We start from the raw sequence: 14,856 nt of genomic DNA on the forward strand, positions 1-14,856 counted from the left end.
CACCGTATACTTCTATCCTGTTATGCTCTAATTTTTGTCTTTTATTTAGGTTCTGAGACTGGCAAATTTGTTAAGTGGCTTGAATACCGCCATTTGCACCTATGACACTCCCCTACTTCCCTCAAGATGGTGTTTCTCTATTGACTGCGGAACTGTGAGTAACATTACCCGAGACACCGCTTTACATTCCTCTCCCTCCGAAAAATTAAAAAGGGGAAAGACATATCCTAGAAGCTCACGGCAGGAAGTAGCAACAGGCCAATCCTAAGGACACCATTTAATGCACCTTGTCTATACCTTTTTACGTACAGCCCTGGCAACTACTAACGTAGATAACACTCCCTGCCTCGCTATGATATGTTTCGCTCTAAGACTGTAAGAGTGGATAGGGCCTATACAGGACGGAAACCAAATTGCGCCTTACTGCAGAAATTGACACGCCCCTGCATGAAGTGGAACACTCACCGTTTGCATAGGGACTAGACTACCCCTCAAATATACAGGGGTGTCTACCCCTCACTATGTGCTGAGGAGAGTTGAAGTTAAATGCTCAGGATATGGGTTAAAAGTTTACAGTTATTTAAGCTAATATCTGTCATACAGCTTGGCGCTTAGGCCACAGTTTCTTAGGAACAGTTTTACAAAGTGTTTATAATGTTATTTTCTTCTGCAAACTGGTTAATTGCGACTCGCACAACCCCTTCTCCTCCCTCCACCCCCTTACTCAAGTCCTCTATAGTCTATAATAAATGCCAATGGATGGTCTCAGACACCTTGCTTACAGTTAACCTCTTGATGGGGTCTAGAACCGTGAGATGTGCCGGGCTCCTCTATTGGTCACCTCCATTACTGCTACAGAGCAGTTAAAGGAAACAGACGCTGTTAGACTGCTCATTGATCACCTCCCACTCTCCCCCAAAGGGAAAATACTAAGGCCGCGTACACACGGGCGGATTGTCTGCCCAACTAAGTTCGGCAGACAATCCGACAGACAGTCCGTTCAAAATTTGAATGAACGGACTTGACCACACACGATGAGCAGACAGTCCGCTGAAAGCGTGCGTGATGACGTGTACAGCACGTACGACGGGACTAGAAAAACGACGTCCTATACACTGCAATGCAACCTTCGGCCGTGTAAACCCTTTCTGAGCATGCACCATACTTAGTCCGTCCAACTTGCCTACACACGAGCGGACTGTCCGCTGAAACCAAGTTTAGACGGACAAAACCAAGTTTGAACGGACTGTCTTACGGAAATTCCGTAAGACTTTGTTTGTCAGATTGTCTGCTGAAAAAGCCTGCTGAAGCCCACACACGAGCGGATTGTCCGCTGAAACACGGTTCAGCGGACTAAGTTGGACAGACAATCCGCCCGTGTGTACGCGGCCTAACACTTACACGCATTAATTAAATCCCAAATTGACCCACCACCAACTGGTGACTAGTGGGTACTTTCCTTCTTATCCCTTAACTAATTACATCCTTCCTCCCCCCTCCCCCCATACTTTACCCCCCCCCCCCATCTCCCCCCCCCCCCTTTTTTTTTTTTTTTTCCTTTCTCTCTCTCCCCTCCTCCACGCACGTACGCACTCTCCTTTTCAGTCCCAAAACACTCCACCCTAACACTTTCTAAGTCACCAATATCTCTTGTGAAAACCATTCACAGACGCAGCTTCTCCAGAAAACACCCATCCTAGCCCAACGGCCAAGATGGCATATGCTTTTTTAGGGAAGACACCAACTATTATCTCACATAATGTAAATGGTCTGAATATACCTGAAAAAAGGTCTAAACTGTTGAGAGAACTTAAAAAAGTGCGCCCATTAGTTGTATTTCTACAGGAAACCCACTTTAAAGACAAGAGTATTCCTAAACTCACTGACAATATATTCACAAAAGTTTACCATTCTACCAACCCTCTTGCCAAAACGAAAGGAGTGTCCATCCTGCTGAACAAAGATGCACCCTTTGAACTGAAGCACCAACTTACTGATTCCGAGGGAAGGTATTTGTTTCTGAAGGGCACCTGGGAGGGATCCCCTGTAACACTTGCTAATGTGAACTTCCCGAATACCTCCCATGTGCCATTCTGTAGCAAAATAATTGAAGAACTTAAATGGTTTGCAGAGGGATGTGTCCTTTTGGGTGGAGACTTTAACATTCCTCTTTCCCCCCTCAGGGATACTTCTTCTGGACACACTCATGTCAGTTATAGGCTTCTTAAATGAATGAAATCGCTACTACAGTCTCTGGCTCTGGTTGATGCATGGAGATCCGTGCATCCATCAGAGAGGGACTTTACCTTTTTCTCCGCACCTCACAAACGATACTCAAGAATTGACATGATCTTTGTCTCACAAAGGGACCTGGGCAACTTACTCGCAGCTGAGATAGGAATTATTGCCCTCTCTGACCACGCACCCACAGCTATCTCAATAGAACTGGGTGCACACCGCAAACCTGCATTTAATTGGAGACTCAACCCTACACTCCTTACTGATCAAATTGTGAAAGATGACATCCACAACACGATCAATACATACTTTCACAACAACAATGACACTGACACGAACCCACTAAATAATTGGGAAGCTCACAAGTCAGTGGTGAGGGGTGAACTTATAAAATGGGGCGCCAGGAAGAAAAGGGAAAGAGAAGGAGAAATTACAAAATTAGCCCAAAAAATTGCTAACTTTGAATTGCAGCACAAACATTCTCACTCTCTCAGGGTAGAAGAGCAACTGACTGAATTCAGAACGGCATTACGCCTTCTACTAGATCTCAAAATCAAAAGATCCCTTTTTTTTAAAAAAAATATTTTTCACGAACAAGGGGATAAGAGTGGGAAACAACTAGCTAGGGCCCTGAAGGAAGCAACACTATCAAGCCATATTCATGCCATAAAGGATAAAGAGGGGACTCTGAAGTACAATTCTAAAGAAATGGCAGACTTGTTTCACAATTATTATGCCAAATTGTACGATCTGCCGGCCCAACACAAACCACCCCATATAACACAGACAAAACAAGAAGCAATCAAAGACTTCTTGGAAAATAGTAAATTACCCTCCCTGTCAAGCGACGACACACGCAAACTAGATGGAAAGGAACAGGAAAGAGCCCTGGCCCTGATGGTTTTACATCACAATACTATAAGACGTACACAATATCTCTCTTGAAACCCCTTCAATCTGCTTTTAACTTCCTAGCAAAAAATAGAAACAGCTCCAACTCATTCCTAATGGCACACATAGCTGTGATCCCCAAACCTAACAAAGACCACTCTGAATGCGCAAACTTCAGACCCATCTCCCTTCTAAATGTTGATCTCAAGATACTGGCCAAAATACTTGCCAACAGATTAAAACCCCTCCTAGCACAGATTATAGGCCCTGAACAAGTGGGATTCATGCCCGGTAGAGAAGCTCGTGACAATACTACTAAAGCGCTGAATCTAATCCATTTTGCCCAAAACTCTAAAACAGCCGGAATATTGCTTTCTACCGATGCAGAGAAGACTTTCGATAGAGTCTCCTGGGACTACATGATGGACACCTGTGCCCATATCGGACTACGGGAAAACATGCTGTCATGGATCTCAGCACTCTACCGAAATCCCCAAGCCCAAATTAAAGTAAATAACACACTATCTGACCCCATCTCGATCCACAATGGAACACGCCAAGGATGCCCTCTATCTCCACTTCTCTTTATTCTCACCCTAGAACCCCTGATAAGAACAATCAACTTACATAGAGATATTCAGGGCTTCACAGTAAACAATAGAGAATACAAAATAGCCGCATATGCGGATGATCTCTTATTCTTCATCACCAATCCACATATATCCTTACCAAATCTTCAGAAAGTGTTTCAAACCTTTGGGTTCATCTCCAATTTTAAAGTGAATCAATCAAAATCTGAAGCACTCAACCTCACCCTCCCCCCTGACCAACTCCAGAGATTGAAAGACAACTTCCCTTATAAATGGGAACAAATCGCACTCAAATATCTAGGTATAAACTTAACTAGCAACCTCGACGCCTTATACAACGCCAACTATAAACCACTATTATCCGCTATAACAAAAGACCTACTAAGGTGGCACCCAAAAAAATTCTCATGGTTTGGTAGAGCGTCCATTCTGAAGATGGCGATACTACCCAGACTTTTATACCTATTTAATGCTCTACCCATAAGGATCCCGAAAACCTTTTTTAGCACTCTCCTTAAAGCACAGAGGGACTTCCTCTGGGCAGATAGAAAACCCAGAATCAATTTTGCTCTACTAACGCTTCCCAAAAGCAAAGGGGGTATAGGCCTCCCAGATTTTAAGAAATACTTCCAGGCTGCGCATATCACCAGACTCATAGACTGGCACTGCCATGGCCCTAACAAAGATTGGGTCCAGTTGGAAAGCAATTTAACCTTACATAAAACGCTTTACTATCCATGGTCCAAACACTCCAAAAAAGATAAACAGATAGGCCACCCACTGGTTGAAAACACAATCACTATTTGGCACAAAACAGCAAGCCTACACAAAATCGCATCCATCCCAGGTCCACTGACACCGCTTGCCAATAACCCTGATTTCCCACCGGGCATGCACCATAAACTACCACATGACCTCCTTATTCACCACTGCATGGCAAACTCGAACATCAAAACATTTGACGCACTTAGCTCTGAGGTGGGCGAGGCATTTCCTGGCCTGTGGTTTTACATGCAATTAAGGGACTTTGTGGTAAACGGAAAAAACAAATCCAAATTCTGCCTCCCGTTGACGCAGTTGGAGTCCATATGCTTAAACAGATCACCGGTAGCCCACACCACATCCCTTGCATACTCATGGCTAATTTGTATGCCACACGCCGATAACAATAAACACAAAAGGAAGTGGGAACATGATCTTAAAATGAACATTTCTGAAAAGCAATGGGAAAAGGTGTGTATTTTGACACACAAATGCTCATTAAGCTCCAAATACCAAGAGATTTCCTATAAGGTCCTCACTCGATGGTATCTGACACCGCAAAAGGCCGGGAGATGGTCTCTCCCCACCTCAGATAAATGCTGGAGATGTAAAACTTGCATAGGCTCACTTCTACACATTTGGTGTGAATGTCCTCTCATTAGCGCCTACTGGGATGAAATTAAGACCTGGATAAAACATATAACGGAAACCAATCTAGAATTAAACGCAGCCGCCTGCCTGATCAATTTAGTCCCAACTACCTAAAGTCGCTACAAAAAATCACTCTCTCGACACCTTCTAGTGGCGGCTAAAATGCTCATACCCATCCACTGGAAAACCTCCACAGTCCCAGGAGTTAAGGACTGGTTAAATAGGGTACAGTACATTTTTAAAATGGAGGAAATAGTGGCAATGAAAAAAGAGAACAGCATATCCTTCAATAGAACTTGGCAACCTTGGCTGGCCTTTACACTCTCGCCAGATTATCAATTACTCATGAGCTGAACTTCCCTTATCCATTACTCTACAGAGAAAAAGGTAATAGTAAGGAGGCAATAGAAGGGCTGTGTTATACATGTATCTATTGGACGCACACTGAACCTAAGGAAATGAACCCTAGTGCGATGGTACCCCCCCCCCCCCATGACTACCAAACCCCTTTATCCTGTACCCCCCTTCACCCTTCCCCCAATACATAACCTACCTTGTGATATCACTAGTTTATACGCTTCTCTATTTGTCTTTGTTTTCTTTTTTCGTTCTAATTGAGATACTAAATTACAACACTAATGCTACCTAATTGTATCAATGTTTGTATACATACCATTGTTGATAACATTTATAATTCTATGCTAATTGTAAACCTGAACATACTCTCAATAAAACCTTTTTTTGTCTGTAAATGTGGAACAGAATGTGAAAAAAAAACATGCAAAAAAAAAAAAAAAAAAAACACACACACACACTATAAAGGAAAGACCAATATTGTTGATGTGCCTAAACTAAATGAAATGGGTGAAAGGATGAATGGAGTTAGAAAACTACAAAGGCAAAAAAACTAAAAAAGCAGGGATGAAAGATGAAAATGACCTCTTAAGTGGATGTGCATGTATGTGAGATAGCCATGCATGATAACCCAGAGCGCACCATCCCAAACAGAGAGTGCCCGTTCAAACAGTGGAAGTATGAATACTCCACTGCAAGCATAATGTTTTCACCTCCGTGCTTGACTGTAGGGATGGTGTTCTTAGGGTCATAGTCAGTATTTTTCTTCCTCCAAACACGGTCAGTCGAGGTAATGCCAAAGAACTCAATTTTGATTTCATCTGACCACAGCACTTTCTCCCAATCATTCTCTGAATCATTTCAATGTCCATTGGCAAACTTCAGAAGGGCTTGTACATGTGCCTTCTTGAGGAGGGAGGACCTTGAGGTTGTTGCAGGATTTCACTCCATAGCCGTGTATTGTGTTACTAATGGTTTGTTTGATAACTGTGGTCCCAATTTCCTTGAGATCATTCACAAGCTCCTCCCGTGTAGTTCTGGTCTGATCCCTCACTTTTCTCATGATCATCCTTACCCCCATGAGGAGAAATTTTGCATGGAGCTCCATAACAAGAGCGATTGATGATTATTTTGTATTTCCACCATTTGCGCTTATTCACTCCAACAGTTGTCTCCTTCTCACCAAGCTTCTTGCTGATGGTCTTGTAGACCATTCCAGCCTTGTGCAGGTCTACAATCTTGTCCCGGACTTCCTTGGCTCTTTGCCCTTGTACACACGGTCGGAGAATCCGTCGGAATGTGTCCTATCGGACCGTGTTGTCGGATAATCTGACTGTGTGTGGTATGCATCGGACTGATTCCGTCGGAATATCCGTCGGACCCAATTTTCCAACTTGTTGGAAATATTTTCCAACAAACTGGTCCGATCGGACATACTCCGATCATGTGTAGAGAATTTTGATTGGACAAAGTGCCACGCATGCTCAGATCAAATTCCTACATCAAAGCTATTGGCTACTAGCGTGAACGTAGTCCCATCGTAACGCAATTACGTCATCACGTTCTGAATGATCGGATTTTTCGACAACTTAGTCCGACCGTGTGTATGCAACAGTTTCGGACAAGATCCGACGGACAAAATCCAACGGATTTGGTTGTCGAAATCTCCGACCGTGTGTACAGGGGCTTAGGTCTTGCACATGATGGTGCGGTTTGAATGAAAGAAAGAGATTCTGTGGACAGATGACTTTTATACACGCGTTGTTAAGAGCACCCTCTTAATTTAACAAGTGTTAATTAGCCAGTCTGTGGGAGTCAGAATTATTGTTGATAGGGGATCAACTGCTTATTTTACAAACTGAACTGCAACTCAAGTTATAATATTTGTATCATGTTTTTTTTTTTCTGGATTTTTGGTTGACATTCTGTCTCATTCATTTAAAATACACCTATGATAACAATTATAGACCCTTCATTTCCTTGTAAGTGGGCAAACCTACAAAACCTGCAGGGGATAAAATAATTATTTTCCCCACTGTAGGGGACGTATTTTCCCCCTTTGCGTGATGTAAAAAAAAAAAAAATAAATAAAAGAAAGTGTAAAAAAAAATCAAAGTTACACCAAAGCACATAAAATTTTGAGCCCCCAACATACACACATACAAAGCAAGATGCCAACGCAATTCACCCTGATGGGCTTCTATGCGAGTATAACAGAGTTTGTGTTCCATTAGTCCACTTAAAATCCCAAAATCAACCCCCTCACACCAAACAAGGTCTGACTCATGATGGAATCAATTGTGGGCACCACTCATCGAAGGAAACTACCTTCATTGAACTACTTCCTTCCTTAAATCAGCTCAATTGAAGATCATAGGAGAAAGTAATTCCATAAGCATACCTCCCCACAGGGACAGAAAAGTTTATCCTTAGCAGAATCCTATGACTGCTTAAGTGTCTGTCCAAACAGTGAATGTAGGGTGAATGTAGCATGGTCCATTATTGCCCAGGGAGAAACGCGTTGGCGTCTTGCTTTGCGGTTTATTTGCCAACACTTGATATGGTTAAAAACCCATAATAGCTTTTTTTTTACATTGATTTGGAAGTGTGTGTTGCTAATATAATTATTTAGGAATACGATGGTTGGGGATGTTGTTTTGTAACTCCTTATGATATTTATATATCATAGGGGTTATATATTAAAATTTTTATAGACTGATGGAATAAAGTTGATTGTTTACACAAGTACTGTTTATGTTTTTTTCTTGTGAGACCATCCACCTGGTAAATCCTGTTTCTTGAGTTGGGCGTTTTTTTCCACCAATGAAGGATCACACTTACAGTATATTAAGGAGATGGTGGATTGCGATGGTTCTGGCCAGTTACACAGAACTGTGAAGCATTAAAAAGGTGACATTGAGCTTACATGTGGGTTTGCTGTCCATGCACATGACCTCGGAGCGCACGTTCCTATCCGGGGGGCAGCCAATCTTCTTAAGGTGGTCTATGCAGCATTGGTGGGAGAAACAGCAGCTAGAAGAAGTATTGTAAAAGAGACACTTTATTATTACCCACTCATGATCGGAGGTTGCTGATGTCTGGATGTCTAAATTTAGCCGCATCATACACCCCTGAATCATTTGTACATATTTAACAACATATAGGGGTTGATGTACTAAAACTGGAGAGTGCAAAATCTTGTGCAACTGTGCATAGAAACCAGTCAGCTTCTTCAATTAAGCGTTGACAAAATCTGGAATCTGATTGGTTTCTCTGCAGACCTGCGCCAGATTTTACACTGGCTGACTGCATAACTTAGTTATACGGCAGCAGACCTGCTCTCCTGTAGCAGATTATGTATTAGGTACGTGATTCGGCACTTCCGGGTAGGGGGTGTGTGCACGTGCCGTGATTTTCACAGCACAAGCCGATCAGCGGGTGCTAGCCAATGGATGACCGCCGGCACCCGCTGAATGGAAGGAGAGACACAGAACAGAGCTCTGCCTATGTCAGGGGTGCCCAACCTTTTGAAGAGCGAGGGCCACTTATGCTACTTGGTAACCGCGGACCACAATGAGCAGAGCAGGCAGATGATAGATCTGTGTCAACGGACACAGCTCGCTCTACTCTTTGGGCCCTCTGATCCATCCAGACGGAAGGGGACAAATCCCCTTCTGTTTTTTTTTTTTTTTAGCAGATTGGATTGGAGGTAGGCGGGTGTAAACAGACACAAGTCCGTGTACATCTGCCACGCCATAGAGGTAAATGGAGAGTCCGATTGGGTCCGCCTGAAAAATGGACAGGGGGACCGGAACAAACTGATCGTGTGAAAGGGGCCTAAGGCTGCTTTCACACTGATGTGCTGCAGTTTACCCGCACAGTGAATGCAGCGCAGCGCACCTCTGGCTTTCCTGTGTGTTAGCTGCACTTTGCCACAGACTTCTATTATATTATACAAATGCACTTCTGGAAGAATGGTCAAACTTTCCCATAGACACACTCCTAAACCTTGTGGACAGCCTTCCCAGAAGAGTTTAAGCAGTTATAGCTGCAAAGAGTGGGCCAACTCAATATTGAACCCTTGCGGACTAAGAATAGGATGCCAGTAGTGTGTGTGTGTGTGTGTGTGTATATGTGTGTGTGTGTGTGTCCCCCAATACTTTTGGTAATATAGTGTACATGCGTCAATTTAAAGGCAAAGAAAACATTCCTTTGATCCAGGTCACTTTCTCAAGGTACCAAAGCCAAGGTATCTACAGTGAGAGAAAAAAGTATTTGATCCCCTGCTGATTTTGTATGTTTGCCCAATGACAAAGAAATGATCAGTCTATACCATATTTATCGGCATTAGGGATGAGCTTCGAGTTCGAGTCGAACTCATGTTCGACCCGAACATTGCCTGTTCAGCGAACAGTGAACAATTTGGGCTGTTCGCAGCGAATTCGAAAAGCCGGGAACACCCTATACAAGTCTATGGGAGAAATCTAAAGTGCTAATTTTAAAGGGTAATATGCAGGTTACTGTCCTAAAAAGTGTTTGGGGACCCGGGTCCTGCCCCAGGGGACATGGATCAATGCAAAAAAATTTTTTAAAAACAGACGTTTTTTTCAGGAGCAGTGATTTTAATAATGATTAAAGTGAAACAATAAAAGTGTAATATTCCTTTCAATTTCGCAGCTGGGGGGTATCTATAGTATGCCTGTGAAGGGGTGCATGTTTCTGGTGCTTAGAACTGTCCCTGCACAAAGTGTCATTTGTGCAGGAAAAAAAGTCTTTTAAAGCGGAGGTCCACCCTAAAGTGGACCTTCCACTCATTGGAATCCTCCCCCCCTCCGGCGCCACAATTGGCACCTTTCAGGGGGGAGGGGGGTGCAGGTACCTGTACAGTACAGGTATCTGCACCCACTTGCAGGATAGCTCTCTGCGGAAAGGGGCGTAGATTACGCCCCTTTCCAAAAGTCCCCCGCTGCCTGCTGGGAAACACACAGATCCCAGAGGCAGCGGGTCTATCCTTATTGCGCAGCGCGACTCGCACATGCGCAGTAGGGAACCGGGAAATGAAGCCGAAAGGCTCCACTTCCTGATTCCCATACCCAAGATGGCGGCGGCAGCACCCGAGAGACGATCGAGAGATCGGCTTCGGGTGCCGACATCGCGGGCGCACTGGACAGGTAAGTGTCACTATTTTAAAAGTCAGCAGCTGCAGTGTTTGTAGCTGCTGGCTTATAAAAAAAAAAAAACGCGGACTCCCGCTTTAAAATCACTTGCGGCTAAATTGTCGGCTCCCGTAATACAGAGAACACTCAATGAGTGTTCTCTGTATTAGCCAACAATTCATTCATTCATTGATAAAAAAAAAAAAAAAAACGTGGGGGTTTCCCTAAATTCAATTACCAGGCCCTTCAGGTCTGACATGGATATTAAGGGGAACCCTGTGTCAAATTTAAAAAAAAATTGACGTCGGGTTCCCCCTAAAAATCCATACCAGACCCTTCAGGTCTGATGTGGATATTAAGGGGAACCCCGCATCAAATTAAAAAAAAAATTGACGTGGGGGTCCCCCTAAAAATCCATATCAGACCCTTTATCCGAGCACACAACCTGGCAGGCCGCAGGAAAAGAGGGGGGACGAGAGAGCGGCCTCCCTCCCTCCTGAACTGTACCAAGCCACATACCCTCAACATTGGGAGGATCCTTTGGGGGTCTGTGACCCCTCAAAGCACCTTGTCCCCATGTTGATGAGGACAAGGGCCTCATCCTCACAACCCTGGCCGGTGGTTGTGAGGGTCTGCGGGCGGGGGGCTTATCAGAATCTGGAAGCCCCCTTTAACAAGGGGACCCCCAGATCCCGCCCCCCCTGTTTGAAATGGTAAGGGGGTACAAAAGTACCCCTACCATTTCACAAAGAAAGTGCAAAAATGGTTAAATAAGACAAACACACTTTTGAAAAATTCCTTTATTAAAAATAAAAAAAATAAAAAAAAGATTCCAGCAGTGGTAATCCACTCTTGCTATCCAGCGACGAATCTCCGGGGTCCAGCGATGGATGATCATATCCAGCGACGGGGATCTCTCAGTCCAGCGCTGTCCATACATCCTTCTTCTGTCTCCATTGTGGAGACACTGCGGAGATCCCAGCGCTGACGTTTCTTATATTAGGAGGGCAGGGCCACCCGTTACCTGACCCCGCCCCTCTGACGCTGGTGAAGGGAGCCAGGGGTTCCCCAGTGACGTATGGGTGACCCCGCCCCCTCTGATGTAACGGAAACCTGCGTTACATCAGAGGAGGCGGGGTCACCCACACGTCACTGGGGAACCCCTGGCTTCCCTCTCCAGCATCAGAGGGGCGGGGTCAGGAGACGGATGGCCCAGCCCTCCTAATATAAGAAACGTCAGCGCTGGGATCTCCGCAGTGTCTCCGCAATGGAGACAGAAGACGGATGTATGGACAGCGCTGGACTGAGAGATCCCCCGTCGCTGGATATGATCATCCATCGCTGGACCCCGGAGATTCGTCGCTGGATAGCAAGAGTGGATTAGTACCGCTGGAATCTTTTTTTTATTTTTTTTTTATTTTTAATAAAGGAATTTTTCAAAAGTGTGTTTGTCTTATTTAACCATTTTTACACTTTCTTTGTGAAATGGTAGGGGTACTTTTGTACCCCCTTACCATTTCAAACAGGGGGGGGCCGGGATCTGGGGGTCCCCTTGTTAAAGGGGGCTTCCAGATTCTGATAAGTCCCCCGCCCGCAGACCCTCACAACCACCGGCCAGGGTTGTGAGGATGAGGCCCTTGTCCTCATCAACATGGGGACAAGGTGCTTTGAGGGGTCACAGACCCCCAAAGCATCCTCCCAATGTTGAGGGTATGTGGCCTGGTACGGTACAGGAGGGAGGGGGGGCCGCTCTCTCGTCCCCCCCTCTTCCTGCGGCCTGCCAGGTTGCGTGCTCGGATAAAGGGTCTGATATGGATTTTTAGGGGGACCCCCACGTACATTTTTTTAAAAATTTGATGCGGGGTTCCCCTTAATATCCATATCAGACCTGAAGGGTCTGGTATGGATATTTAGGGGGACCCCCACTTCAATTTTTTTTAAATTTGACACGGGGTTCCCCTTAATATCCATGTCAGACCTGAAGGGCCTGGTAATTGAATTTAGGGGAACCCCCACGCTTTTTTTTTTTTTTTAATCAATGAATGAATGAATTGTCGGCTAATACAGAGAACACTCATTGAGTGTTCTCTGTATTACGGGGAGCCGACAATTTAGCCGACAATTAAGTGATTTTAAAATACTTTTTTACCTGCACAAATTACACTTTGTGCAGGGACAGTTCTAAGCACCAGAAACATGCGCCCCTTCACAGGCATACTATAGATACCCCGCAGCTACGAAATTTAAAGGAATATTACACTTTTATTGTTTCACATTAATCATTATTAAAATCAGTGCTCCTGAAAAAATGGCCGTTTTTAAAACTTTTTTTGCATTGATCCATGTCCCCTGGGGCAGGACCCGGGTCCCCAAACACTTTTTAGGACAGTAACTTGCATATTACCCTTTAAAATGAGCACTTTAGATTGTGAACGTTCGTTTAATAGGGTTCTGAAGTTCACACGAAGTTTAGGTCTGTTTCGCAGGTTCTGGTGCGAACCGAACAGGGGGGTGTTCGGCTCATCCCTAATCGGCATATAACATGCACTTTTTTCCCCTTAAAGTCAGGAAAATCATGCGTGTTATACGCCGATCTCCACTGACTGTGAGCAGAGATGAGCGAGCGCTGCCGACATGCAGAAAGCCGAGTGTATTCGGCTAGACTCGGCTCCTCTCGCAGTCCTGCCCCTGACTGTGAGCAGAGCCGAGTCTAGCCGAATACACTTGGCTTTCTGTATGTCGCCGGCGCTCGCTCATCACCGCTCACAGTCAGCGGAGATGGGTGGGACTGCGAGAGGAGCCGAGTCTAGCCAAGTACACACGGCTTTCTGTATGTTGGCAGCGCTCGCTCATCTCCGCTCACAGCCAGCAGAGATTGGCGCCAATTTTAAATAATCATCGGCTGCAAAGAAACTGGCAAGGCTGCAAAGGCACTGGGCAAGGCTGCAATGATGGAAAAGGCTGCAGATGGACACTGATAAGGCTGCATTGATGGGCATTTAAATGTAAGTTTTTTTCCTTAAACTTCCCTCCTAAAAGTTTTTTTCCTTAAAATTCCCTCCTAAACTTGGGGTGCGTGTTATATGCCGATAAATATGGTAACTTTAATGGTCGGTTTATTTTCACAGTGAGAGACAGAATAACAACAAAAATAGATAAAAAAAAAGTGCATTTCAAAAAAGTAATATTTGCATTTTAATGAGTGAAAGTATTTAGTATAAGTATTTGACCCCTTTGCAAAACAGGACTTAGTACTTGGCGGCAAAACCCTTGTTGGCAATCACAGAGGTCAGACGTTTCTTGTAGTTGGCCACCAGGTTTGCACACATCTCAGGAGGGATTTTTTCCCACTCCTCTTTCTTTGCAGATCCTCTCCAAGTCATTAAGGTTTCGAAGCTCCATCATCCCTTTGATGCGGTGAAGTTGTCCTGTTCCAGAAAAACACCCCCAAAGCATAATGTTTCCACCTCCATGTTTGATGGTAGGGATGGTGTTCTTGGGGTCATAGGCAGCATTCCTCCTCCAAACACGACAAGTTGAGTTGATGCCAAAGAGCTTGATTTTGGTCTCATATGACCCACAACACTTTCGCACAGTTTTCTTTTGAATCATTCAGATGTTAGTTAGCAAACTTCAGACGGGCCTGTACATGTGCTTTCTTGAGCAGGGGGACCTTGCGAGCGCTGCAGGATGTCAGTCCTTCATGGCGTAGTGTGTTACCAATGGTTTTCTTGGTGACTATGGTCCCAGCTGCCTTGAGATCATTGACAAGATTCTCCCATGTAGTTCTGGGCTGATTCTTCACCGTTCTCATGATCATTCATCCACAAGGTGAGATCTTGCATGGAGCCCCCGACTGGGCGAGACTGAGAGTTGTTTTGTGTTTTTTCCATCTGCGAATAATTGCACCAACTGTTGTCACCAGTGGCAGCTGGTGCTCAAAATTTTGGGGGGGGGGGGGCGCAAACAAACTGAAAAATTCTGAAAAAAAAACATCAATTGCAGCCACTGTGCCCATAAAATGCGGCCACTGGGCCCTATAAAATGCGGCCACTGGGCCCTATAAAATGCGGCCACTGTGCCCTATAAAATGCGGCCACTGTGCCCATCAAATGCGGCCACTGTGCCCCATCATATGTAGCCTGTGCCCATCATATGCAGCCTCTGTGCTCTACATAAGTAGCCTGTGTGCCCATCATATGTAGCCTGTATGA

The 14,856-nt window shown here is 44.7% G+C and overlaps 1 protein-coding gene across 2 annotated transcripts in view; it reads right to left on the reverse strand.

The window, feature by feature from the left end:
* LOC143997640 (uncharacterized) overlaps positions 1 to 14,856 on the reverse strand; it is a 322,976-nt gene that overhangs the window by 6,123 nt on the left and 301,997 nt on the right. For both annotated transcript variants that reach the window (XM_077493359.1, XM_077493358.1), the window contains one exon: positions 8,413 to 8,519. In XM_077493359.1, coding sequence (XP_077349485.1) covers positions 8,413 to 8,519 — 107 coding nt within the window. The remainder of the gene's footprint in view (positions 1 to 8,412; positions 8,520 to 14,856) is intronic.

This window comes from Lithobates pipiens, unplaced genomic scaffold, assembly GCF_037356315.1.
Source record: "Lithobates pipiens isolate NorthernLeopardFrog02 unplaced genomic scaffold, aLitPip1_a1.2 Scaffold_19, whole genome shotgun sequence".
Taxonomy (NCBI): Eukaryota; Metazoa; Chordata; class Amphibia; order Anura; family Ranidae; genus Lithobates; species Lithobates pipiens.